Source organism: Urocampus carinirostris, chromosome 5 (genome assembly GCF_059441175.1).
Source record: "Urocampus carinirostris isolate Australia breed hairy pipefish chromosome 5, RoL_Ucar_1.0, whole genome shotgun sequence".
Lineage (NCBI taxonomy): Eukaryota > Metazoa > Chordata > Actinopteri > Syngnathiformes > Syngnathidae > Urocampus > Urocampus carinirostris.
In genome coordinates this window covers 15,362,764-15,390,496 of record NC_142353.1, presented here as the reverse complement: position 1 = coordinate 15,390,496, position 27,733 = coordinate 15,362,764, and the positions used below count along the sequence as shown (strand labels likewise).

Below are 27,733 nucleotides of genomic sequence, written 5' to 3'. Positions count from 1 at the left end.
GGGCTGATGAAATGATGGCTGTGTCCTCCTCCCCGTTATCTTGCCGGAAACCCTTTTCCTCCTTCTCTGTGAACTCTGATCTGTGACAGTGACGCAAAGAGCGTGCTGGGAGCATGCATGTGCACTGGCAGATATGAAGCGATATCCAGTTTTTTTACGTATGGGAAAACTGTGGGAGTGGCGAATTGCATCATGTACTGCACTGTATTTTTGACTTCATAACTAGAGGCAATATTTTCCCGTTCATGTACTCTGTAACCTGAAATTTCGTAAGTAGAGGTACTACTGTATTTTGATTTGGTACTGTGATCATAGTTTACATTGTCAATATATTTTTCGAACTTATTCAACACGTTTGTCACTTACACGGTTAGTTTAAGCCAAGAAAAAAATAAAAGAAAATGTTATACCAAGTTTTAATAAAGAATTAGAGATCCGCGTTATACATATAAATATGGTAATTCTCCTCTTATCAAACTTTGTTGTGTTATATTGTAGGTGGAGCTCAATACAGCCACGCTGCCTCCCCAGAACCCGTTACCCATAGTTGGTGAAAAGCTCCATCAGGTGTTTCATAGCATCCTCGAAAACCTTGTTAAAGTCATGGATGGCTATTGCCTTGAAGAGCCTTACTTTAGCACCAAGGTAGAAATGCCACAGAATCCCCCTCGATATCAAGGGATCGTACTAAATAAAATGCTTGTTTTGGAAGTTGAAGCAGTGGGTGGCAACCCTCATGAAGACTCTGAGGGACCCTTCCCTTCCACTGCTGGAGCTGCAGGAGATCATGACCAGCGTGGCAGGCCGGATCCCGCCCAGCGTTGAGAAAGATATCCGTAAAGTCATGGCCCAATATGCCAGCAACATCACTTCCGTTCTTTGCCAGTTTCCAAGCCAAAGGGTGAAATGACCCTTCTTTTTCAAAATGATTATTTTGTAACTATTGATGCCCAGCAGCAATGGGTACAGTCCTCAATTTTAAAAGTATTTTTCTAAATTTTTAATATAAATAACAGCTTGTTTGATCAATGATTTAACACATTTTGGTACAATTGGCTCTTATTTTAAGAAGAGTCAGCTGTAGTAATAATCCCAAAAATGATAAATGATAATTGAAAAGATAGTTTCTAGAATTAAAAATACAAAAAATATTTTGAAAAGACACAAAAAGCTTAAAAAAACCTGAAAAATACTGGAAAATGTTCAACATAGACTCACTTATTTTTGTATATGCTTACCGCTATATAATAAAACAAAGGGAAATCTTTTAGGAGCATTTAAATTTTTGTTTGTTTCGTTCTTTTTTAAGTGTATCATTCAGTGCCTCCTAGTGGTACAAAAAACTTAATTCATTAAAGGGACGGTGTGTAAGATTGAGTGCCTTCTAGTGGTATAAAAAAGATCAATTCTGTAAAAAAAAACAACAACAATTTGAATACTTGGCACGGATACATGAACTATCATACCAAATTTTTATGAAAAAAAAACAAACATAAGTCTTATAATTTGTTTTTTACATAGTAAAATTCATATGTGGTAGTGGCCGCCATGTTGGCATGTTGTGAACAAACCTGTGCCACAGAGCACAGTGTGGCAACACTTAGACACCAGTGCCATCTAATGATGAAGATTTTACACACTGGGTCTTTAAAGCCCTAGTGTGTGTAATATTTTACCACTACATGACACTCCTGTCCAATGTGAAAGAAAACTAATGCCAAAGCAAGAAGAAAGACACCAGACAAACTTGGTGGACTATTAGATATTGATTCCACTATGTAAAAGAAATACACATTTCTAAACCTAGGAGATTATATATATATTTTAATAGCATTCTTATAATAATTCATGTATTTTGCCTAGTATTTAAATCCCTTTTTTTAACTGAATGAAAAATATTTTTACAACTAGGAGGCACATTATTGAATATTACACACGGTCCCTTTAAAAAAACTATTAATTCAAATGATAAGCAAACTCAATGATCTATCAAATAAACGTGCATTTTTTCTAAAAACATGAGGCTCACTTTGAAGAAGCTCACATGATTGTCCACCATCTTTCTGCTACGGGTACTCTCAAAAACTAAAAACCTTGTGAAAGGCTATGCAAAAAAAAAAAAGTGGTTTGTTTACTTTGAGTCTCCGTAGTTTGTTTTCTTCCTTGTGCTTTATAGCACCAGTTTTCAGTTGCAGTACACAATACAGCGGCATCTAGTAGTTCATTATTATTCAATGTCCCTCAAAATATTAGAAATTCCAAAATTGAGTGAATTCTCAACTCAAACGTTCTGAATATGATTATTTTATTTCACTCCAGATTGCAAATATTCTTGACAGCCATGCAGCCACTCTGCAAAGAAAAGCGGATCGAGAGGTTTTCTTTATTAACACTCAAAGTATCGTCCAGCTTGTACAGAGGTTAGTCGATTTCTTGATGTTGGCTAAAAAGAAAGGATGAGCTGTGATTTACGTGTCACGATGGGCTCCAGGTATCGCAGCGGAATCCGTGGTTACATGAAGTCTGTGGTTCTGGATTTGCTCAAGCGCTACCTTCAAGTAGAGATGGAGTTTCAACAAGGTGACTGCAATATTTTGTGACATGTGTCTGCTTTTACGTTAACCAAACAGTGTATTTTGATTTTATTTTGTTTACTTTCCACAACCAGCTCATTACGACAAGTGCGTCATTAACTTGAGGGAGCAGTACAAGCCGGACATGAGTCCTGTGCTGGAATACATTTTTTCTCACGCTCAGGTCTTCAAAAAGAACATCCTGGTCACGATGCTCATTGTAAGGACATTTTCAGTGATTCATTGCAACGCACTATTTAAACGTTTTGACTTTTGTTTAGGATCAGCTATGTGGAAGGGATCCAACTCTGGCAGATGAGCTCATGGCAATTCTCAATGAACTCACTCAACTTAGTAAAATGGAGAACTCAAAAGTTGCATTGAGAGCAAGACAAGTGAGTGAAATATTTGAATTCTGGTTTCCAGCTATTTGAAAATACTTACTTGATTGTATTTAGAATATAATGCCAAATGGCCCTAGTATTGATCACAGCATCTGACAGCAGCAAAGTTCCTCCTTGTCATGCGTCTTAAAGAAAGAAAAAAAATTCACATTTGTCAAAGAAAGGAGAGGTTGATGTTTGTACTGGTTAGCGCTGGGTCAGTGGCATCATTGAGCTGTTTAATGCGTCAAATCGGATTTTACTGGAAAACAACACATGACGAGGAATTACATCCTCTGCATAATTGAGCGTAAAGCATTCATTGTTTTAAAAACATATGAGCATGTGTCAATGCCAACATGGCAGTGGAGAGGTTTATTTAAGTGCTAACAAGAAATTAGTAGAAACATTGTCCAAAAACCCAAAATGTAACATAACACTCTTCAAATTAGTTCTCAATCTGTTAAAATAACGACATGATTAAAAATTAATTTGCAACTTTCTTCTGTTGAATTGAATTGTCTTTGTTATTAATAACAACATAATGAATATTGTTTATAACGAGATCAGACATGGCACTCCACGATAAACACAAAATAAAGACTTATAAGTGAAACATAACTGTAAAACAAAATCTAAGATAGTCAGGATGAATAGGCAAGAATATTTTCAGGGTATTAATTGGGGACAGGCTTAAGTTATCAAAAAGTGCAATTATGTAAATCACACATGGATGGAACAACACTGCCCTTAAGAGGTCAAAGTATACAAAAACTGCCAGTATTGTTTTTCAATTGCTCTTAGTGTATTGTATTATTTTGATACTTTCTTACCAGTTTAAGTAAGCAATGTTATTGTAAGTCTTTGTTAAAGATGATAAAAGATCTAATGAGAATCTGTATTTTTTGAGGTAGTTAACGTTTTTTTTTTTTTGTCCGTCTGTTGATAGATCGATCGATCAAGCAATACTTTTGTATGAAGCATTCTGTTTTGATATTCATACATTTGAGCTCTTTTTAAAGAATTAGTGTTTGCTTCTTTTAACCTGTGGTATCAATATCAAGTTCTTAATGTTAATATAATGATAGCCAAGTTGTCTCGGCTTTCAGTATTTTATGAGGCTGCTTTATTTTACTGAGCTAAACAAATCCTCTCTCAGGTGCTGATTGCCTCTCATTTACCATCATATGAGTTAAGGCACAACCAAGTTGAATCCATCTTCCTCTCCGCCATTGACATGTATGGCCATCAGTTTTGCCCCGAAAACCTCAAAGTAAGGATTGAGTGCCAGGACTAAGTTTGGCCAGTCTTTCAAATCGAATCAATTATGTGCTTCAGAAACTCATCCTCTCCGAGACCTCCATTTTTGACGTGTTGCCCAATTTCTTCTACCACGCCAATCAAGTTGTCTGTATGGCTGCACTAGAGGTATGCGTCATAAACCCGCAATCGTTTTTATATCAAATTGGGACACGATGGCTTTCTGTTTTATTATTTCCAGGTTTACGTGCGCCGAGCTTACATCGCGTATGAGCTCAACAGTATCCAGCATCACCAACTGCGGGAAGGAACGTGCGCTGTCGATTTCCAGTTTATGCTGCCCTCGTCGCATCCCAACAGGTAACACTTTGCTGAAATGAACGAAACCCTGAATTCCGCAGTTTGACTGAATATCCCAAATCAGGCTATAACCCTGTTTAGTGCCAAATGAGGTGAATAAAATTGGTAAGCTCCGCTCCCCGATTCGACTTTGGAACAAGTACTGAGGAATCTCTCGGCGAAGTTAATGTAGATAACCTTTTGTGTCTAATGTTTGTATGCCTAACCTTGTCTCTATACAGTAGCTTAACCCACTGAACCGGAATGTGCTGTCTAAATCACAATAGTGGAAGAGGATGTTGATCCTCCACTGCTAATATTCACTTGTCAATCATCTTATTTCAGAGAGAGCAGCCCCACTCTGAACAGGTAGAGTAAAAGCTCCTCCCAGCCAACTACACCCGATGGTGTGTATGTCTTGCAGAAAAGCATGCCGCCTGCATTGTATTGCTTATTTCCCCTTCCGTTCCTGTTTAGCCAGAAAAAGTTGCCCTCAAGGACAGCTACTGTATAAGCGGTTCTTCTTAATTCACCTTTTTAAAGCTGAACTTCTCTAAATACTTCTCAAATACAGTGGTACCTCTACATACAAGTTTAATTCTTTCCAGGATCATGCTTGTAGCTTGAATTGCTGATATAAAATAATTCAAAAGTAATTGGCCCGTTCCTGATACTCCTAAAAGGGTCAAAGTGAACCCTAAATAGCAATTTAACACATCTTCCTGATCAATAAAAATACATTCAATTAGTAATTAAACATAAAAAAGTACCGTAAGAAGATATATAACATATTAACATAATAAAATGCAAGTTTACCATGACCACTTACCACGGAGGGACTCGAGTCACCATAGAGAAGCTGTGAGCACGATGCGAGAGGGGTGCCCTTTTACTTGGACTCGCACAGCTATTACTTTGTACAGATCTTTTGGAGACAAATGAAAAAAAAACACTCCACTGATATTTTTCTCTGCCTCTTCTTCAATATGATACGGAAATGCATTTATAATTAAAGAAAGCTGTCACATGACGAGTTGACACTTTTAACTTATTTATTTTTGTCTAACAAAAGCAGCAACTTCCTCTCACTTAGTCAGCACCTCTAATCTCCTTTGTAGACGCCAGCTTCTTTGGTTCATCTTCTTCGCTGTTTCTTTTGCAACAGGACCACAAGCTTCCTCGGAAGCTACTGCAGCAAAGCTTTGTGTAATTTCTTCCACGGCTTTGTGATCGGAACTCGCTGCTTTACGATTGTACTCCTTGGCTTGGTAACTCAAAATAAATCTGCGATCAAAACCATCTTGCTACAAAATACAAGTACTTTACAGGTGCAATCATGGTCGTGAAATCGGGTTTCTGATGGCGCGAGGCGCATACGCAAACTAGACTGATCTGATGGCGGTGAGCAGTCAGGAGCGAAATTCTCGAGTGTAGAGGTGCTCGTGTAAAGCGGTACCACTGTATTTTGAAAGTGGAGCAACAATTTTGATCAGATTAACAATTCATGGTTCATAATGGTGTAACACATGTAATTCTGAAGTCAAATGAAGAGAATCATTTTGGATAATATGCTAAAAGTGCAATACTCTTATATACTTTTACTCTTGGCTGTTAACTGTTTATTGTATTTGACCAAACACGCGTTTGTTCTGTTGTGATTGATCGGTTCTGTCTATTAGTTATTATCATTCTTTTCTTTTGTTATATTCAGGGTTCCCGTCCCACTGAACCCATCACGCCAGTTAAAAATGCGGCGGCAAAGCAGCGATCTTTTCCTGGAGGGGGCGCTTTCTCCTCCTTGTCAACGCATGGGCGCCATGGTCGCCTTCCTGTGTTTTGATGATTTTACAAGGTTTCTGTCGAGGGTCGGCTGTGTTTCCGAAGAAACTAAGCCAATCATTTAATTGCTTTGGTTCTGTAGGAACTTTGACGAAGTGCTCTGCAGTTTTGCGGAACCTTTTTTGGAGAACCAACCGTTTTTAGAATCCTGCTCCAGTTTCTATGAAGAGGAGAACTTTAAGGTTAATGCTTTTGTTTTAAATGTTTGGGATTTTTTTTCCCTTACGGCAATGCATTTCTTTTCTGATAGAATTCCAGGGAGAATCCAATCCACATCATAAATGTATCAATACAAAGAGCTGACACTGAGGATGATGATGCTCTGGTCAATGCCTTCACTTCATTTGCCCAGTCACAGGTCAGTTGTAACCATAGTTTAGTGCAGGGGTGCTCAAACTAAGGCCCGGGGGACCTTCTGATCATTTTTCAGTGCCCCACAACATACTGAAAATATTACTTACTCTGACAAATGTGTAGTACGTCTTTCACTGCCATACCAGTAATTGTTGATATTGCATGTGTATAGCTGCCAATAGAAGTAAATGAGTTTAATGGGTCATTGTGTATTATGTAGCGCCTTGTAATGGAAAAAGAAAAACTTCATTCATCGAAACAAACATATTGATTTGAATAACCAAAAATACGCATAAACCTGCATTTTTAGATATTCTCGTAGGTCTTTTTTATTTTTGATATGACATAACTTGAGGCTTACATAGAGGTAGCTAACAAAATTGATCTCAACCTTTCTGCTACGGGTGCCCCCAAAATCAAAAACGTGACGAAAGTTTTTTTTTTACTGATTTGAGCAAATGGCTACCAAATGGATCTGCATTTCTAAAATAACATGGTATTACTATTTTTCTACCAGGTCATTATTTTGTTGTTTCCAGGTTGCTATTAATAGAGGTTAAAATAGGTTCAGTCAACCACTAAACACCATGCCAGTTAGAAAATCAATTTCCTTGAATATTACAATGAACCATTATATATCTCTGAGAACCAGTTCACTACTACTCAGGTGGTCTTACCCCAGGCTCTCACGGGCACCATGTTGGTGACTCCTTGCACTACACAATACAGTGACATTTGGTGATCAAATCGAACACAATGTCACTTTAATATCCAAAGATGCCAACTATACAGTTTAAAACTAACAGTATTTTTTTAAATCAAATTTTGCATGTTTAAAACTAACACAACCTACAAGCCTACTCAACAAACCTCTTGACAGACCACAGCACAAGTGACAATAAAAACAACACACACACACACACACATTGAATATCACAAGACACGCTGTGTATTGTATGGTGTGTTGCTTTGTGTGTATGGTTGTGTTGTATTTTTGTAACAAAGAAGTGTCCATTATATCACTACATTTTTCTGTATCTGGCCATCAGAGTAAAATCCTGTATTTTCTGGACTATAAGGCGCACCCAGAACCCCCAAGCTGGTCAGAAATTCAAACGTGCATCTTATAATCTGGTGTTTCTCATATGCGTATTAAATGCGTTTCCATAATTGTGAAATTATTTATCAGTCGATAACGCTGGCCACAATTCGCATAACAATGGTGGCAGCAAGTGTCAATTCAAAAAACAATGTTAAAAACACCAAATCATAACCATAAGGCTGCCAGGGACATACTGGACTGTCTCAGAAAATTAGAATATTGTAATAAAGTTCTTTATTTTCTGTAATGCAATTAAAAAAACAAAAATGTCATACATTCTGGATCCATTACACATCAACTGAACTATTTCAAGCCTTTTATTATTTTAATATTGCTGAATTTGGCTTACAGCTTAAGAAAACTCAAAAATCCTATCTCAAAATATTAGAATATCATGAAAAAGTATACAAGTAGGCTATTCAACTAATCACCTGAATCATCTAATTAACTCGAAACACCTTGCGAGGGTTTCCTGAGCCTTAAAAACACTCAGCTTGGTTCAGTAAACTAAATCACTGCTGATCTGACTGCTGTCCAGAGGACCATCATTGATACCCTCCATCAGGAGGGTAAGACACAAAAAGAAATTTCTCAAAGAGCAGGCTGTTCACAGAGTGCAGTTTCAAAGCATATCCACAAAAAGTCTGTCGGAAGGGAAAAATGTGGCCGGAAACGCTGCACAACCAAGAGAGATGACCGCAGCCTTAACAAAATAGTGAAGAAGAGCCGCTTCCAGAATTTGAGGGAGCTTCAAAGACAGTGGGCTGAAGCTGGAGTCCATGTATCAAAAGCCACAGTTCACAGACGTGTCCGGGAAATGGGCTACAATAGCCGTATTCCCATGGTCAAGCCACTTCTGAACTCAAGACAACGGAAGAAGCGTCTGACTTGGGCTATGGAGAAGAAGCACTGGACAGTTGCAGAGTGGTCCAAAGTCCTCTTTTCAGACGAAAGCAAGTTTTGCATTTCATTTGGAAGTCAAGGCGCCAGAGTCTGGAGAAAGGCTGGAGAAGAGCAAAATCCAAGTTGCTTGAAATCCAGTGTGAAGTTCCCACAGTCAGCAATGGTTTGGGGAGCCATGTCAGCTGCTGGTGTTGGTCCACTGTGTTTCATCAAGTCCAGAGTAAATGCAACTGTGTACCAAGAGATTTTAGAGCACTACATGCTTCCATCTGCTGAAAAGCTCTATGGAGATGAGTATTTCATTTTCCAGCATGATCTGGCACCTGCCCACAGTGCCAAAACCACCAGTAACTGGTGCACTGACCATGGCATCACTGTCCTTGATTGGCCTGCTAATTCCCCTGACCTGAACCCCATCGAGAATTTGTGGGGTATAGTTAAGAAGAAGATGAAAGACACCAGACCTACAAATGCAAATGAGCTGAAGGCCGCTATCGAAGCATCCTGGGCATCAATAACACCTCAGCAATGCCACAGGCTGATTGCCTCCATGCCACGCCGGATTGATGCAGTAATCCGTGCAAAAGGATTCCCAACCAAGTACTGAGTGCATCAATGGACATTTTCAAATGTTTGATTTAGTTTTGCTGTTATAAAATTATTTTTTTTACTTGGTCTGAGGAAGTATTCTAATATTTTGAGATAGGATTTTTGAGTTTTTTTCAGCTGTAAGCCAAAATCAGCAATATTCAAATAATAAAAGGCTTGAAATAGTTCAGTTGATGTGTAATGAATCCAGAATGTATGACATTTTTGTTTTTTTAATTGCATTACAGAAAATAAAGAACTTTATCACAATATTCTAATTTTCTGAGACAGTCCAGTAGATGGTTCTTCACAATTGCTTAACATGTAATGCAACGGGTATTGAATTGTGGCGGGAAGTCATTCGATCATCCTGAAATATATAAATAAACGCATGGCCGCTCGACTTCAATAGGATTGTCACTTACAATGCTTAGTTTGAGCTGAGAAAAGTAAAACAACGTTCTCTCTACTCTAACAAATATGATACAGCGACTAAAACTTGTTATGACTACATAAGACCTAATGCCTTTTCATGTGTTGTCTGTATCTCTAGTGGATGGAATCCAGTGCACTCTACGTTGCAATCTGGGTTTGATACCCTTTGAATCCTGTTTTATGCAGTTGTGATCAGTAAAATATATTCTGGCTGATTAATCTATGCGCAAAAAAAGGCACTTTTTTATTTTTGGTGCAACGCTGGATCTTACAGTAGTTTTATTCCGCTTGTAGCACCACCCCTGGTGGCTGTACAGGACTCATTCTTAACTTTTAATTTAATTCCATGCCTCTAATAGTCCAGTGTGCCTTCTATTTGCAAGAAATATATATGTTTTCCAGTAAACTCTATTTTCGGGGGGTGCCTTATAATCTGGCGCGCCTTACAGTGTGGAAAATAGTTCCCTTGAGGCTCTTGGTTGTAATTTTCGTTTGGAATTGCACAAAATTGTGTATTTTTCTCCCCCTCAGAGATCATCCCTCTTTGAATATGGAATCCGACGAATCACATTTTTGGTTGCACAGAAGGTAATTCTATTCTATTAATGCAAATCTTATAATGAAATCATCTGTATATGCAAATCATTTTGGAACAAGTTTTTTTATAGTTGCACATATTTAGTGGAATAAGGTATCTGCTTTATCAGCAAAAAATCTGGGGTTGACTCCTTATATAATCCAAAATTTGCATGCTAATTGCGACCCGCAAGAGCTGTCTACTGTTTTTTCCCTGAGACTGATTGTTTTCTTTTCCACAGAGGGAGTTCCCCAAGTTCTTTACCTTCAGGGCAAGAGATGGGGTATTTTTCTTTATTTTACTTTTAGAAAGCATGAAGATGAATTATTCTGTAAAGCACTGGCTAACCCTCCCATCTGTTACTGCACACAGTTCCAGGAAGATCGTATCTACCGTAATTTGGAACCAGCTTTGGCGTTCCAGTTGGAACTGAACCGCATGAGAAACTTTGACCTCAATGCCGTTCCTTGTGCCAACCACAAAATGCACCTCTACCTGGGAGCCGCTCGCGTTCAGGAGGGCGCCCAAGTAACAGATTACCGATTCTTCGTCCGGGCTATCATCCGCCACTCTGATCTCATTACAAAGGCAAGAGACTGTCAAGAAAAAAAGGGCGTATGTGTTGAGGTCAAGAGGTGTTTTCTTATTTGGATTGTGTCCGTATGTGAATTAGGAAGCGTCTTTTGAGTATCTTCAAAACGAGGGTGAACGCCTTCTTCTGGAGGCCATGGATGAGTTGGAGGTGGCCTTCAGCAACACCAACGTCCGGACCGACTGCAACCACATCTTCCTCAACTTTGTCCCCACAGTCATTATGGACCCATCGAAAGTAAGTGTCCCATCAAACCAATAATGCGCATTTTTTCCTTTGAATATGATGTAATTTAGTGACAAGAATAACTAATTTAGTTTTTGATTTAATGGTTTACAAAAAGGGACAGCCTTCCAAGTTGTCGTTAAAACTAGTTAAAGATCAATAACAAATAGCGGGTGTGTAGTAGCTGGCTTACAACTAGTGCAGACCTTCAAAACAAAGCAACTTGAGGGCCTAAGGCGAGTGTTTGCGAGATGTGATTGCTGTGCAGTGCTCTGAATGTCCAAGTGAAGGAATTCAATAAGCAAACGGTGCGAGTAACTGACTGTTAGCTAAAAACCCCAAACCGCAAAAAGGAAACTGTGATTTAGCCAGGGATAACTGTACAGATGTTGCCCTACTTATGAACGGGAAATCGTTTGTAAGTTGAATTTGTTTGTAAGTTGCTTCAGTGCTATATTTTGTAAGTTTAAGGTTTGTATAAGTAACCTGTATTGTTATGTACTAAAAATGAACATTTCATAAAATAATATGCTCTATAAAGATAAATAAAGATAAGTTTATCTTACTTTTGGAAGATGAGCTTCAAGAGTTTGGCGACCTCCTCCTCCTCCGTGCTAGAAAATGGCCGAAAAAAAGCGATCCAACTATTTTCTCAACTGCATCAAGCTACCATACTTGACTTTAATTTCAAATGAAACGGCTTGCCTCTTCTTTACACTTTACACCAACCATATTGAATGGATTCACGAGTTATTAAACAATAAAAATGTAAAAGTTCTTAGCGCGCTGGAGATACAGTGCAGTATGTTCACACACGAACTAGGAAGAGCAAGCGGATTTCTTCTTTGAGGTGGATGCTGGGTGAGCTCTCACAGCGCCACACGCCGGTAGCTGGGGAAAGAAGCACTACAGTACTGTCCTGTACTTGGAAAAAGGTGCACACAAAACAAAATCTAACTTAAAGCAATGTCCAAGTGTTTTTCGATATCCCGAAAAAAATGTTCGTATCTACCGTTTTTCGTAACTCGAATGGTCATAAGGAGGGGAGCGTCTGTAGTCTGCACAGCCTTTTGAGACTTCTTGTGATTAAGTTATATACAAATAGAAAAGTTTAATAATATTAATTGTATTTTTTTGAATTATTTAAATTTTTATCATTTATTGTACAAGTATTGGAATGAGGTCAGGCAGAAGCCCAAATATGGTATTATTACTCGCTGTGTGAAATTCTTTTTATCTGCTTTTGCATATTAGATCGAGGAATCTGTCCGCTCCATGGTGATGCGCTACGGAAGCCGACTCTGGAAGCTGCGTGTCCTCCAAGCGGAGCTGAAAATCAACATTCGCCTGACTCCAACCGGGCTTGCCATACCCATCCGTCTCTTTTTGACGAATGAATCTGGCTATTACCTGGACATCAGTCTGTATAAGGAAGTCACTGACCCAAGTTCCGGACAGGTTAAGATATTTGAATTGTGAAACTTTGTTAAAGGGACACTGTAATATTTTGCGCCTTCTATTGGTAACAAGAAAATTATTTATTAAAACAAAAACAATATTCTTGTTTTTGTAAGTAATGGTTTAAAGAAAATAAAACGCAAACGAAAAGTTCACGGGTGTATTTCCAATTAGCGCAGTGGACACGTGTGAGAGAGAGGGGAGCGTGTTATGTGTGCAGAGATCACCCCTACCCTCAACCTATCAAATTGTTCTGTGTGCTTGGCTGGCGTTTTAAGGGTGTTTACAGTTGGTTCTTGGGGTTTTTATCATGAAGTGGTCTTCCGTATAAAGTATTCTTCAGTGACGCACAGCCAAAACAGGGTCTGTTAGTGTGACACCTTGACTGTAAGTTGTGGTTGAGACAGCGCTCTTTGTATACTGGCCCGTACCGCATGTATTAACACCCTAGCTTTGGCTATGCAGGCTCTTAACTCGACTTTGAGCTTATCAGAAATGAAATGCTATGGAGGACATTTGCATGAGGAGCATTTTATCTCCTAGCTACACGTACTTATGATAAAAGCCTTACAGTATATGGCTCGCGAACCATAGGTTCCCGACCCCTGCACTACATAATACAGCGACACCTGTTAGTCATATATGACACAGTGTACCTTTAAATTATTTTGTGCCAGAAAATGTGAAACGCTTGGTTAAAACACAGAAATACATTTCAACATTTAAAAGATACAATTTTAAAACCTTTTCTTTGCACTGACGTAATAAACAATACAAATGATAAACGACTCACTGTCTTAAAGCTAGCTGCTGGTTTTTAAGTATTTATTTTGTTGAATTCTCCTAAAAAATGGCGTTATGGTGCTTTTAAAAAAAAAACCTAACTATAACAAAGTGCAAAAGATTAAGTAAAACTGTTAAGAAACTTTAAATGCAAATACTATAAGAAAGTTAATTATAAGCATATAATGATAAATGAATTGCTTTAAGCAGCTGCAATGAACAACCTCTCTCTCCCTCTGTTTTATATTATTTGTTCATAGGTACAAATTGTGAGGGCTTTTAATGTATAGTGTATAGTAGAGCTAAAAGAAAAGGCTGGAAGGTTTCTTGGTAGAAAAGCCCGTTCAGATTGGGAATTGAACAAGCTCTCCCTTTTTCGCTGTATTTTTTTTTTCATTGAAAGTGCACTCTTCTGTTTATTTCAGCAGAAAATGTTTGCCATAATCTTGGCCCATCCCTACATTTTTTGTTTTACTTGTCCATGGTATGAATCATATAAACAGCTTTTTAATTATTTCCTGTGATTTTCCTCACAGATTATGTTCCAGTCTTATGGGGACAAACAGGGACTTTTACAAGGCATGTTGATCAACACTCCTTATGTTACCAAAGATTTGCTGCAAGCCAAGCGTTTCCAGGCTCAAACTCTGGGCACGACTTACGTCTATGACTTCCCTGAGATGTTCAAGCAGGTGAACCCTAAATTAGATTTTCCAGAAGACATCGCCCTCACTTTGAAATCATTCTGTAGGCTCTATTCAAGCAATGGGGCCCAGGGGATAAATATCCGAAAGATATGCTGATATGCACCGAGCTGGTTCTGGATCCACAAGGTCGTCTGGTGCAACTAAACCGCCTGCCTGGAGATAATGAAGTAAGAAACGCATCTGGTGAAATATGTAACATTGGTGCAATTGCTATCTCAGGGGTGTCAACATTTTTTTTAGCTCAGGAGCCACATGGTTTCAAAAAAATTCTGGTAGGGGCTGAACGAGTGAATAGATGGCATAAAAATATATTGTTTAGCTGTAGGTTTGGGGATCTCTTGGAGGCTCACTATTGAAATAATGATTCAGAGATGTTGAGATTTGATTACAAAACGATTATTGATTATTTTCATCCTTTTTTTCCTTCCCTAAGATATAATCTCTTAATGTTTGTCAACTGTGCGTTTGTGAAAACAAGCAAAACAATTAAAATAATTTTCACTTTAATTAATCGTACAGTGCGGATTTTTTAGTGCCTCCCTTGGTTAAAATAAAAAAAATATTGATTTAAATAAGAAGCAAAAATATATGAGCTCTCTTACAAAATTATTAATATATTCTTTATTAATTCTCGTACGTTGAGAAATTTGTATATCACATAACAATTAGGCCCGCCCAGAGGAAGCTTAGTGATTGTCCGCTATCTTGCTGCATAGAACCCAAAATAACTTTTCTTTAGAATCTTTTTTTTTTGTTTTTCTCCTATTTGTTTTTCTTACTTGTTTCCTTTTCCCCTTCCCCCTGCCCTCTTATTCTTTGTATTTAAAGACAAAAGTCTTTATTTTCTTTTGGCTGTTTTAGTTGTTTTTCTCATCGTTTTGTCCTTTTTTTCTTGTCTTTTTTTATACTTTTTTATTCTAGAAGAATAGCATGGTATTGGCCAATTAAGTCTCCATAGTTTCTAATCATTTTTGCCTACTGCACACGATATAGTGACATTTAGGCGTCAAATATTACACATTGCCCCTTAATTTAACTGATAGAAACTCATGTACATTTAAATTATTATTTTAATGATTTAAGTCTTTTTCTGCTTTTTATTTTCATGATTTGTTTTGGAAAAAGAGTGACAAAAAATGCACAAAAATACTAATTTAAAAGCAAATAATTTGAAATTTTAATTCAACGATTCATTTTTGATTCAAAAGTATTTTCCTGCTTTTTATTTCCATGCTTCTTTTCCATGTAAACAACATAAAATGTTCTCTGGTTGATAAATAGTAGTCACCTAATACAGCTACAGTTGCTCTGGGAGTGGCGCTTGGCTTTGACGCCCATAAGTGGGCATATTAAAAACTGCCTGCTGTAGTTTGATGCGATGTGGCCTTTTTGCCCTTCTCTCAGCGTTGTCCTATGGCCCGGATTAAATCTGTTGGCAGGGCTGATCCGTCCCGCTGACCGTACGTTTAAATCACTTCAGCTAGCACATGACGTGTCTCCTTCAGGTGGGAATAGTGGCTTACAAGATGAGGATGAAGACGCCGGAGTATCCTGAAGGTCGCGACATTGTGGTCATCTGTAACGACATCACCCACATGATCGGCTCATTTGGACCTCAAGAAGATGAGCTGTTTCTCAGGGCCTCCGAGCTCGCCAGGGCTGAGGGAATCCCTCGCGTTTACATCGCCGCCAACAGCGGAGCTCGCATCGGACTCGCTGAGGAGATCAGACACATGTTCCAAGTGGCCTGGACTGACCCTTCTGATCCCTACAAGGTGGGCGTCCAACTTTAGAAACAACTCTTTCCTTTTTCCTCAGGGAAACACTAGAAGATGTGAATTTATGTCTCTTTTTAGGGTTTTAAGTATCTTTACCTGACGCCACACGACTACACACTCATCAGCGCCACCAATTCCGTCCACTGCCAGCATGTGGAGGAAGGAGGGGAGTCTAGGTAGAAAAAAAACACACACAAAGAAAGAAATACTGCATTTTCTGGACTGTAAGATGCACCCCCAAATATAGTCTTTTGTGATTTATTTTATTTCATATGTAAGGCAAACCGGACTAAAAGGTGGTGCATCAGATTCAAACTATTTCAAGGGCTAAAGTTGCACAATGCAAAGATCCAGGGTTCAATTTCCGCAGGCCTCCCTGTGTGGAGATTGCATGTTCTCCCCATGCTTGCATAAATTTCCTTCGGGCACTTCAGTTTCCTCCCTCATTGCAAAAACAACCATCGCAGGTCCATTGGCAGGTTCAAATTGTCCCTAGGTGTGACTTGTCTGTCTGTGCCTGACACTGGCTGGCAACCAGCTCAGGGTGTCCCCTGCCCACTCGCCAAAGATGACTGGAATGGGCTCCAGCACCCCCAAGACTCTACTGAGAATTAACGGTACAGAAAATGGATGGATCAGTTGGGATATATTCGTGATTACAATCACTTGCAATTGCTTTATATTGGATGCAACGGGAATTGATCCCAGCCCACGGCGTGTAGATCCTATGCACTAGACCACTCGGGACACAGATCACTTACAAAAAGGCAGACGTTCTTATTTCATCATTATACTATTTTTAGTCACGGTACCAAATTGTTGTTATTTTTGGGTTGAGCCTCAAGAACATTTCCAAACATTTAACTGGTATCGTGGTAAAGCGACTCACACAATCTTTACGAAGTGCACGAGATTCTGAACTGAATGAAGAGAATGGCATCATGAGGAGTAATTCGGTTGTCTTGAAATACATAAATAGGCGCATGGCCGCATGTATTCAAAACTTGTGTCACTTACAATGTTTAGTTTGAGCTGAGAAAATGTAAGACCGCATTCTCTCTACTCTAACATATCTGGTACCGTTACTGAAAATGGTATGATAATTAGATGACCTAATGTCATTTTATGTATTCCTGGTGATGTAGTGGATAGGTTTTGTGTGAGCCATATAGTCCGAGAAATACGGTATAGAAATTTGGTGCAACTTTTGTATGTGCATTACTTACCAGGTACATAATCACTGACATCATTGGGAAGGATGAAGGCCTGGGAGTAGAGAACCTGCGAGGATCAGGCACCATTGCTGGAGAATCCTCTAAGGCCTATGACGAAATCATCACAATCAGTATGGTAAGCTTCCAAGGCTGTAGTCAGACCACAACAAGACAACACAAATTGATTTTTGGTTTTCTAGGTGACCTGCCGTGCTATTGGAATTGGGGCGTATCTTGTACGTTTGGGCCAGAGGGTGATCCAAGTGGAGAACTCTCACATTATCCTGACTGGAGCAGGTGCACTCAATAAGGTTGGTTAAGCATATTTGAGCTAGGTATGCCCTGTCATAAAAATAGCATACATTTGATAGAACATTGAGAGAAATTCGGCCTAAAAAAAATCCAGCCCGCTGGTATTAAAGCCCAGCCCAGGCCGAGCTAGACAAATTCACTTAATTTGAGCAAGAGTCGGTGCACTGACGAGCACGCCGGCACTGTCAGACACAGATTAGCGGTGGTACTAGCATGCGCGGAGGTGCCACAAGTGTGTACGATGCTGCACAAATATCGACAAGGATAATTAAAAAAGAAAACAGAGAGTGAAAAGCCCAGCCCGAGCCCGAATCGCTGATTGACATTTCAGGCCTACCCAAATGTGGGGTCGGGTTTGTGCCCAGTACAGGCCAAGATCATACCTCTAATTAAAGAGAAATGCCCTCTGATTTTAAGCTGTTTCACAATAAATTATAGGCTTTGTTCATTCTTTTTTGATTAAAATTGTTCTCACCTGGAAGTAAGACACCCGGTTCACGAAAACTACTCCAAAACAAAGAACCCACTGGACTAGGGGTGTATTATAAGACCAGACACTAAATCAGAACTCTCAAGTATTAAAATAAAAAGCTTGAATATTTATTTTTTCCAAATATGTTCCAGATGTTTGAAGTCTAAGTACTTCATCACAATTAAGTTTTCAAATGAGCTGCACTTGATAAATGCTAATTGTGTCACTGTTCTGCATGCGTTGCTGGGGAGAAACCCTTTGTTTACATTTATTTCTATATACTTTTTTAATCAAACATGTAACTTAAATTGCTGTTTAAAAACTTTCAATGTAAACTAAATAAATACCACCCTTTGCTCACGCCCAACATCCCAGATTGTTATTTACACAAACAGACACAAGGGCTGAGTCCCATTCTTCGCACTTTCACTCGCTATGTGCCCTAGTCACTCGGTTTGCGCGTTCACGTGAAAATGGGGTGTGTCCCGATACTCTCAAGACCGAGGCAGAAGTGCCCTCAAACCATGTCGTAGCCACTTCAAGACCGAGGGGGCTCTCGACCTCACTTGGCAGCGAAGTGACTACCCAGAAGGCTTTGCGAATTCTCAATATCAACAAAGATGCCCGAAAAGGAACCACACAAATGTAAGTAGTTTTCCACAACCACGCATGTATTTGCAATAAATTGTATTGAGATATCTTAGTTAGACGTAAATGCAATAGAAAATCGTATTTTCGCGTTAAAACACGAACATTGCAAAATCGCTACTTTACGAAGTGCACTAATCTACCAAGGGAGCTGGCAAAAAAAAAACCTTCACGCTACAAACTGTAAAGTAGGATAACTGTGCAGAAAATCACGGTTCAGCCCATCCCTGTTTTTATCTTAAACGAGTCGTCCTTTTACATCTACATGGAGCATAGTCAGAATACCGTTCTGGACATAAACCCTTGTTTACTGCACACAATTTCGGGTGTCGTGTTTTATTTACAATATGATTCTTTCATGTGAGATCAGAATGCATTAGTTTTCATCATGCATTATGAGTAATGTCTCCGAATTTCACGTGGAAATACAGTTGAAACAAATTACTATCACATAGTTCACTGCCTTCTCTGTAAACACATATTAAGTAAACTAATTACCTTCTCAAAATGTTGTCCAAATGTGGAGACAATTCTAAAGCATATGTGATGCTGGCCAATAGAAGGCTCTTACAGCCATAAGAATAACATGTCACTTTTTTGTATCTATTCACTATCAAATAATTATCCAGAACACATTCTATAATTTCCTGTCTCATATCAACTTGTTGAGCATCCTATACACAGTTGTTTTGTACAATACATCAGCATTAAGTAATTCTTGTTTTTTCCACCCAACCTAAAGGCCACTGTAGAACGTCCCGTGGAAGAGCTGGTCACCATCACAGCTACCACGCCATCCACACCACCGGGCACGTCGTTGGCACCTTCTAATCGGGCGCCAAACCCCAAATCACCCAGAAAAAAAAGGAAGCACGATACACTCCTTGACTTTTTGAAAGCGGAGTCTGCCGGAGCGAGGAAAAGGCTCGAAGAAACTGTGGCCAAAACTGAGCGGTTCCCGTCCTTTTTGGGAAGCTCGTGGACAAATTTCCAGAACAGTGACATCTCTGCAATGTTTCCCTTTGTTTTATAAAAGGAAAAAAAAAATATTAAGAACTCAATGAAGTTCCAGTTTGTGTTTCCAGCTTTATGGAAATATTGGTATATTTTTGTTAAAATTTGTGACACATTATTTATTTACTATTATGTATTTTGGCCCAATGTGAGTTTGTTTTTCTGTAAGTAAACCATTATTTAAGCTGGAGTGATTTGTAGTTGTTTTCTGTCCAACAGTCACATAGTTCACACACAGTATCTCACATCATTATGAAATAAACCACCAAGGTGTTACTCAAAATGAAGATGTTTATTGAATAGTAATGCAGAAAAGCACATAATGCAAATGCGGGTCTGACTTCCAGAGCCTAAAATATGGCTTTTGGGCAATTTATTCCATATTAACTGTGGACAATTATTTGTACGGTGGACCAGGGAACCCTGAAGACCCGTGACACCACACGGTAGGACAGAGCGTGGACCAGCCAGTACACGTAGATCAGGACCTCCAGCCATGGCCCTGTTCCCTCTTTAGCAGCTCCTGCAGGGCCCACATAACCTTGCTCAACCTTAAGTCCTGAATGAGTTCTGACTCCACATCTAACCATAAGCACAGGATGGGAACATTCCTGTCCAACCTGTCCACGCTTATGGGACAGCCACTCTGGAACACAATAGATAACAAACAATTTAGACATAAATGTGGGCATAGAAAAGAAAAAGACCGCTTTAACTGTGATGTAAGCATCATGAAAAAATGTTGAAATGACCTTTTTATATTCAATGACAACTCTTTTGAATTAAATTCCTTATGAACTAAGGTTTTTGGGTCGTACAGGGAAGTTTGGTGACGATATTATGTCAGCTAAAGGGTCAGGTGGACTGTTCTTGTGTTTGTTTACGTTTCGTCATGTCACAGATTCAAGACCCCTACTATATGTCATAAAATGGCATTAAGATACTAATAAGTAGATTGCCATTTATGTCTACACAAACATAGGGTATTATGTGAACGTGCATTGTATGTTAACTCTTACTGTATTTGACCAAACGGGTCATTTTTTTAATGAGTGTACGTACCTTGTAAAGATGAATCAGCACTACATAGCGCCGAAGCTGTCTTCAGTATAGCACATTTCTCCTCCGTTGATTGGAGACACGGAAAAGATGATTAGCTTTCAGGCAATCGGTAATAACACAGCAGTAGCGGGCATTTTTAACGTTGCACGAACTCTCCAACTGAGACACTACAGGTTGAGACTCGAGTTGTTTACATGTGACGTAGACCAATACGTCACTGAGGTCTACAGCCAATTAATATTACCGCCATCTCCTGGACAGGGGTGGAACCTTGCAAGTCTTGTCCAAACCTTTTCCGCTTTGCACTTCACTCGCGGAGGGCACTCCTCTTCGAGGGACCTCACTGGAGGGTCCTCAGGGCCGAGTGAGAGAAATGGGATTGGGCCAAGGACTCCGTAAGAAAAATACCCTACAATATTTTAAACCAAAGAACAAAACACGTTTACAGGCCCAAAATTTGTTTGAAAAATAATAGTACTGTACTATGAATTAAAACAAAAAAAAATCATATAGATAGCTATTCCTTCCGGTAGTGTTTGGCCCAAATCCATGAAGCATAAAAGATGAACCGTTTCATAGCCTCGGACAATTGTGCAATTTTATTTATTCATTTTTACTATATTTACTGAATCTTACATTAACCTAACATTCTTAGTTTAAGTATTAATTTGTTACTTTGCTATATTTAGTCCTCTTAAAACAAAAGGCTTGTTTTAAGGGTTTTTTTCTACTCAAACATCTTAAAATGCCAATAAATAAAAAATAATCCCCAAAATGGTTTCATTTTCCCAATTTAAAGTATTGGGTTTTTTCCGAACTGTTTTCTAAGTTTTAACTCAATTTTCTATCAAGCTATAAAAACTATTTTAAAGTGTATTTTCAAACAATATTTTTCATTGTGTGTATTATTGTAATACTACAATCTGAAAAAAATGTTGACATGAAGGTCACTATTAAGTGTTTAATCCAGGTGTAAAATTGATGCAAGACATGAGATTACGATCCAAATGTTGCAAAGTTTGAAATCAGGATGTTTGGGTATGGTTTTGATAATGCTGCACAGTTGTACTTTTCTATGTTACAAAAAATGATCCTCAGATCCCCATCCATTAGTATTTAATCTGAAACCTCCTTACATTCCTGTTTCGTTTTTGAAGGTTCTGGGCAGAGAAGTGTACACTTCCAACAATCAGCTTGGTGGCATCCAGATCATGCACAACAATGGAGTGACACACACTACCGTGCCGGATGATTTTGAGGGTGTTGTTACCATTCTCCAGTGGCTTTCCTACATGCCAAAGGTGAAGGTTTATGTTATGGTTCAGTTGCCTTGGTAACAGTTTTTTGTCACTAACAAGATTTTTTTTTTTCCTCTTTAGAACAACAACTCCTCTGTGCCCATTGTACCAACCACAGATCCCGTTGATAGAGAAATTGACTTTACGCCCACAAAAGCACCGTATGACCCCCGCTGGATGCTGGGCGGGAGACCTCACCCTAGTGAGCAGCATACATATACAGTAAAAGAACCCCGGTTTATTGTTTAAAGAGCAAGACCTTTGTTTTTTTAACCATTCTTAGCCTCAAGAGGCACCTGGCAGAGCGGATTCTTCGACCATGGCTCTTTTATGGAGATCATGGGCTCTTGGGCTCAGACTGTTGTTGTGGGCAGAGCACGGTAAATACATTTAGGGGATCCAAGTATGAAGTATATATAATGATCAGGGTGCTAACCCTAACCCTGGTCATAACCTTAACCCCTAATCCTAACCCCGTCAAACATTGGCTGAATGATCCAGGTTAGGAGGAATCCCGCTTGGTGTCATTTCTGTTGAAACTCGTACTGTCGAGTTAACTGTCCCGGCTGATCCAGCCAACTTGGATTCAGAATCAAAAGTGAGCATCCATTGGCTTGTCATCACCCTATTAAAATCGTTTTTCTTTCATTTGAATTACTGTTACTTGTTAATACTAAGTGGTTTCTATGTTTTTAAAGTGATGATTATGTGTTTGGTCCAGGTTTTGCAACAGGCCGGGCAAGTGTGGTTTCCTGATTCCGCTTTCAAAACAGCTCAAGCCATTTGTGATTTCAACCGTGAGCATCTCCCTCTCATGGTGTTTGCCAACTGGAGGGGCTTTTCCGGTGGAATGAAAGGTAAGATAAGAGAAAAGTCAATCCTTTATTAGTCCCACAATGGGGAAATTTATTTTGTTACAGCAGTAAAAGACAATGAATAACAGCTAATGAATATTGACAATATCAACAAGGGGTATTAAAAAAATAAAAAATATACATATTTATATATTTATACACTGGCAACCAGTTCAGGGTGTCCCCTGTCCACTGCTCGAAGATAGCTGGGATGGGCTCCAGCACCCACGCGACCCTACTGAGGATAAGCGGTGCAGATAATGGATGGATGGATATATTTATACATATATGAAATAAAAAATATAATTCCAATGGCGAGTGTTCAAAATTGGGTAAGCAAAGTGGCCAGTAATATGCGGGACTAACACTGCAGTCATCTGGTTCAATTAGGTTATTTACCATTCAAGTATTGCTTGCTCTTTTTTTTTTTTTTTTTTTTGCTCTTGCTCCTTTCAGATATGTACGATCAGATTTTGAAGTTTGGGGCTTACATCGTGGATGCCCTCCGTGGTTTCCGTCAACCCGTGTTAGTGTACATCCCGCCACATGCGGAATTGAGAGGGGGGTCTTGGGTGGTTATCGACCCCACCATTAACCCTTTGTGTATGGAACTCTACGCTGACAGGGAGAGCAGGTGCGTAACTAAGTTGGGATGGTGTGAAGATTTTTGGAACAGATTTGTAGACTCTATTCTTGTCCCTATCCAGAGGTGGCGTGCTAGAAGCTGAGGGCACAGTGGAGATCAAATTCAGGAAAAAGGACCTGCTTAAAACTATGAGACGACTTGACTCTGTCTACGCTGGTCTAGTAGAGAATCTTTGTAAGTAATCTGTTAGTGTTTTTTTTGTCTGTAAATGATGCAAGTTGAGCAAAAACTGAAACTTACATGCACATGTGTACTTCGAAGCTTCTCTAGATATGCCCGAGAAGCAGTGCAGGGAGCTGGAGTCAAAGCTCAAAGCAAGAGAGGAATTCCTGTTGCCCATCTACCATCAGGTGGCAGTGCAGTTTGTGGATCTTCACGACACTCCGGGCAGGATGCAGGAGAAAGGTGTCATCACTGTGAGTGAATGCAACATGCACACTTATCCCATGACAAGGCAAATATTGCTCTATGCAGTCTTCTGAAAGTGTGTTAAATGGCAGTATGTGAGATATTTAGAGGCTAAAAATGGCATAAACACAAAATGACAGCACTTGTTTTCCGTCCACCAATATATTTTCCCCATTAGCAGATATTACTAATCTTTTTTAAGATGTATAGATGAAATAAGAATATATAGAAAATATTTAAAACAAATATAAAGATATATTTTTAAAACATTTTTATGAAAATATCAATCCAGAAATCAGTTACATGTATATGAGTGTAACAAAATATCAACCATAGTTATACAAATAAAAACAGAACACATCATTGCAGTTGAGTGAATGGTCTTTATTATCATTGTAGAATAGTAAAATAAAATTGGCTTATCCTTTAAGTGTAAGAAAGCAATGTAGAGAGCGGCTAGCGAGCTGCAACTCTAGCATAGGGGATCCTCTGGTTGAGCCAGGTCTACATGATAATTAAAATACAATAGGTCTTCCAACGAGTTGTACTTCCAGGTCATCCGTTTTGTATATAATGGAGCTGGCGTTGGTGAGATACAGGCTCTGCAGCGGTGGCTTGTGAGAGTTTTAACGTAGCCGCAGCAGTAGGTGAGACCTGCAGCCCTGTTATTGCTTCTTCTCTTTTCATGTTACACTAACAATAAAAACAAAACAAAACCCTGTGGCAATGACGTCACTCTTCTCCATTCCTGGAACCTAATGTGTTCCGTCCCGAACAGCACGGATGCAAGTGAGATAAAAGCAGATAGGCGCAGTGGGGTAAAAAGCATAAGGGTTTTTTGAACTCAGTTGTGCATTGTTAACACATACTTAATAGAGAACATATTCTACTTTCAACTTTTTCAACAAACCCCATCTTTAAGAATGAGCAGTATTATCAGTGAAAGATTTATTTATTTTTTATTTTCATTACAATGTCAAATATTTTTAGCAAAGCATTAGTTAAAGGGATCATTGGCTCCAAAAAGATTTCCCTCTCAGTACATGAATATTTAAAAAACACTGCAAAACTGCTAAATGATAATCAGTCTCCCTCACCCGTCCCCCCCAATGGATTGATAAATATTTGGAGTGAGGTCATTAAATTATTTACCTCATTTTTGATCAGCTTCTTCTTCACAAAAGCAATGTACACTAAAAAATGGGTGGTTGCATACCAAAGTGAATTTTTTTTATGTGTGCTTCCTTCCAGGATATATTGGATTGGAAGAACGCACGAACTTTCTTCTACTGGCGTTTGCGGCGCCTCCTTTTGGAGCAGGTGGTGAAGTTCGAGATCCTCCAGGCCAATAAAGACCTCAGCGATGGACACATGCAATCCATGTTGCGCCGCTGGTTTGTGGAAACGGAAGGAACTGTCCAGGTCTGGCGCATGTTCAGTTATAAAAGGAATGAAGTACGTATTTATTTGGATCTTCAAGATCCTCATTCAGTTTTTTCTCCTGGCTTCACATTTAGGCATACCTTTGGGACAATAACCAAGCAGTAGTCGAGTGGCTTGAGAAACACTGGTCCAAGGAAGACGGCTCTCGCTCTGCCATCCGAGAGAATATCAAGTACTTAAAAAGGGAAAATGCCTTAAAACATATCCGCAGGTATGTACTCACCCACCACAAAACCTGGAAACATTGTTATATTTTGTATTGGGTTTTTAAAAGTACCACGTTTCTGAGACTAGTCACTAATAAACTATAGTATACTAAAACTCAGACTACTTCTTATTCATAGTTCTACTTGTCCCCAGAGCGACCTCTAACAGTTGATATCAGGGATGTCAACCTCGTTTTCACCGAGGACCCCTTCAGCGTAATGGCTGTTCTCAAAGGGCCTGATGTACCTTATACATGTATCAAAATGTAATTAAATGACATGTAAAAAACATCTCACTACTCCTTGATGTAAAATAACAGAATGTATAACTTATTCAAGTCACAAACATTACTGCCGTATAGAGGCGCTGAGCTTTCTGTCACTTTTCAGGTATTCTAGATAATGGGCTTTGTGGAAAATGTGGTTTTTGGTCAAAACACTCTTTTTACCCATTTTTTTTGTACACGCTGGCACATTTTAAGCTCTCGCGGGCCACATTTGGCCCTTGGGCCATGAGATTGACACATGTGGATTATATCAAATAAAGTTCCACATACCTTTTTCTGTAATACATTATTTTTTCTAAAATGACACTAAATATTTTACGCATATTTAGTTTATCAATAGGACTCGTCGCACTCATAAAGTAATCTTAGTAGCCCGTCCACTCCTGGATGGTTTGCCACTCTTGCCAGTTTTCTCCATTCATGGTTAACGGCTCTGACAGTGGTTCGCTGGAGACGTACAGCCTTGGATATGGCTTGTGACCTTTGGAGATACGGGCCTCCAGTCAGTATCTGTCAGATTTGAATTCATTTTTTCTCATTTCTTCTGGAATTTTGGGGCATTGTGGATTTTGTAGCCTACTTCAATTTGTTTAACAGAGGAAACCCAAGTAATTTTTTGATTCAACACAAGTGGTGGCCAACAATTTTGGGTGTGGCGTTTGGAATTGAACTTTTCCAAAATTGTGGTTATTCATGGTAACTTTGTGTTTCAACAAGTGGGGCAATTACTTTCTTAGATGGGGTCAAATACTCCTAGATTTTTTTTGGTGCCTTAATAAATGTCACCAATATTTCAAAACTGCCTTTTGTATTTCCTTTGGTTGTCTTTCTGTGAAATTGTAATTGGTTTGATGATCTAGTACATTAAACTCCCTTCCCTCCACGGATGAAGTTGTTGTCAGTTATGAATATGCAAAAAAACACAGAAATCAGGAAGGGGGCAAATACTATTTCACGACACTGTACTCTTTTTGCCTGGTACAATGGCAATGTGTTAAAGTTCATTTTTTAAAATGTTATTATGTATATTGAGTATGTGTTGTGTCGCTATTTACAATGTTACTGTGAGTTTTTTCTTCAAAACATTTGTATCACCCAAGCAAAAAACTATTTCTGCAAAATGTAATATTTAGATCAGTCAGAAAAAAAGTGATTTCAGACACACCCTTTTAAATGTTGTCAAATAATTTAGTATTTCCTGACTGTTTCTTTGCTTCTGGGTTGCAGTCTTGTCGAGTCCAACCCTGAGGTCGCCATGGACTGCATCATCCACATGAGCCAGAACATCACGGCGTCACAGAAGGCCAAGCTTTCACATCTGCTCGCTACCATGGACAATAACACCAGCTGAACTTTTTTAAAGACTTGTACTAATACCAAGGTTACACTCGTACTTTTAAGAGTGCCGTGTGAAGAACCACTTTGTATAAAATCGAATTGGCGTCGGTTTCGTTGAAAAATACCACAACATGACTTGTCTAACTCTGACCTCATGCAAGGCACATACAGTACACCATTTCGGTCTTACCAAAAAACTTCTGCTTTTTTTTTACATACAGAAACACTAAAGTTACCTTTGCATTGTCAGCATACACACACCTTCATATATATATTTCAGGTTGATCCCGGTTATACTAAACACTCAGGCCTTTGTTTATGTTTGCAAAAACAGCCATGTCGGAATGCTAACATTTAGCACTAAGCAAAATGAATGTAGACCACTTGTCCTGATCATTTTCATTTTTCGATGTCACACATTTCAGATTTAGTGAAGTTTCCACACCACCTTGACCGTTCTGTTTAACTCTGCTACATTTGCTTTACGAATGCACTTATTCAGTGGTGGCCTCTAACTTGTCTCCAGCTATGAGCTCAGTTTGATTTGATTTCAACAATTGTCTATGAGATTGCTCTCTCCTCTGTCAACATGTTAATAAACATCACAGTTTTATTTTTGGCAAAAGAAAGACATT

General features: G+C 39.0%; 1 protein-coding gene and 1 long non-coding RNA gene across 4 annotated transcripts in view; one reads left to right on the top strand and one right to left on the bottom strand.

The window, feature by feature from the left end:
- The window catches only part of acacb (acetyl-CoA carboxylase beta), a 44,951-nt gene extending 17,220 nt beyond the window's left edge, over positions 1-27,731 (top strand). For 2 of the 3 annotated variants that reach the window (XM_088335917.1, XM_088335920.1), the window contains 35 exons: positions 499-645; positions 713-901; positions 2,320-2,420; positions 2,492-2,580; positions 2,669-2,793; positions 2,855-2,968; positions 4,116-4,229; positions 4,295-4,384; positions 4,458-4,576; positions 4,901-4,924; positions 6,267-6,407; positions 6,477-6,576; positions 6,645-6,752; positions 10,308-10,364; positions 10,595-10,636; positions 10,726-10,941; positions 11,027-11,182; positions 12,425-12,628; positions 13,948-14,103; positions 14,163-14,285; positions 15,624-15,893; positions 15,975-16,072; positions 17,126-17,246; positions 17,311-17,421; positions 21,776-21,919; positions 21,998-22,118; positions 22,200-22,296; positions 22,418-22,514; positions 22,638-22,773; positions 23,227-23,404; positions 23,478-23,590; positions 23,678-23,832; positions 25,076-25,246; positions 25,342-25,478; positions 26,988-27,731. In XM_088335917.1, coding sequence (XP_088192043.1) covers positions 499-645; positions 713-901; positions 2,320-2,420; positions 2,492-2,580; positions 2,669-2,793; positions 2,855-2,968; positions 4,116-4,229; positions 4,295-4,384; positions 4,458-4,576; positions 4,901-4,924; positions 6,267-6,407; positions 6,477-6,576; positions 6,645-6,752; positions 10,308-10,364; positions 10,595-10,636; positions 10,726-10,941; positions 11,027-11,182; positions 12,425-12,628; positions 13,948-14,103; positions 14,163-14,285; positions 15,624-15,893; positions 15,975-16,072; positions 17,126-17,246; positions 17,311-17,421; positions 21,776-21,919; positions 21,998-22,118; positions 22,200-22,296; positions 22,418-22,514; positions 22,638-22,773; positions 23,227-23,404; positions 23,478-23,590; positions 23,678-23,832; positions 25,076-25,246; positions 25,342-25,478; positions 26,988-27,111 — 4,488 coding nt within the window. In that variant the 3' untranslated portion in view covers positions 27,112-27,731. The remainder of the gene's footprint in view (positions 1-498; positions 646-712; positions 902-2,319; positions 2,421-2,491; positions 2,581-2,668; positions 2,794-2,854; positions 2,969-4,115; positions 4,230-4,294; positions 4,385-4,457; positions 4,577-4,900; positions 4,925-6,266; positions 6,408-6,476; positions 6,577-6,644; positions 6,753-10,307; positions 10,365-10,594; positions 10,637-10,725; positions 10,942-11,026; positions 11,183-12,424; positions 12,629-13,947; positions 14,104-14,162; positions 14,286-15,623; positions 15,894-15,974; positions 16,073-17,125; positions 17,247-17,310; positions 17,422-21,775; positions 21,920-21,997; positions 22,119-22,199; positions 22,297-22,417; positions 22,515-22,637; positions 22,774-23,226; positions 23,405-23,477; positions 23,591-23,677; positions 23,833-25,075; positions 25,247-25,341; positions 25,479-26,987) is intronic. The other variant, XM_088335919.1, reaches the window with a different exon arrangement.
- On the bottom strand, positions 19,830-20,999 carry LOC148365546 (uncharacterized). Its single transcript, XR_015850417.1, has 2 exons — positions 20,619-20,999; positions 19,830-20,202 (listed from the first exon to the last, which is right to left on the bottom strand). It is a non-coding gene; the product is annotated as an uncharacterized LOC148365546 (long non-coding RNA).
- Positions 27,732-27,733: the final 2 nt, after the last annotated feature.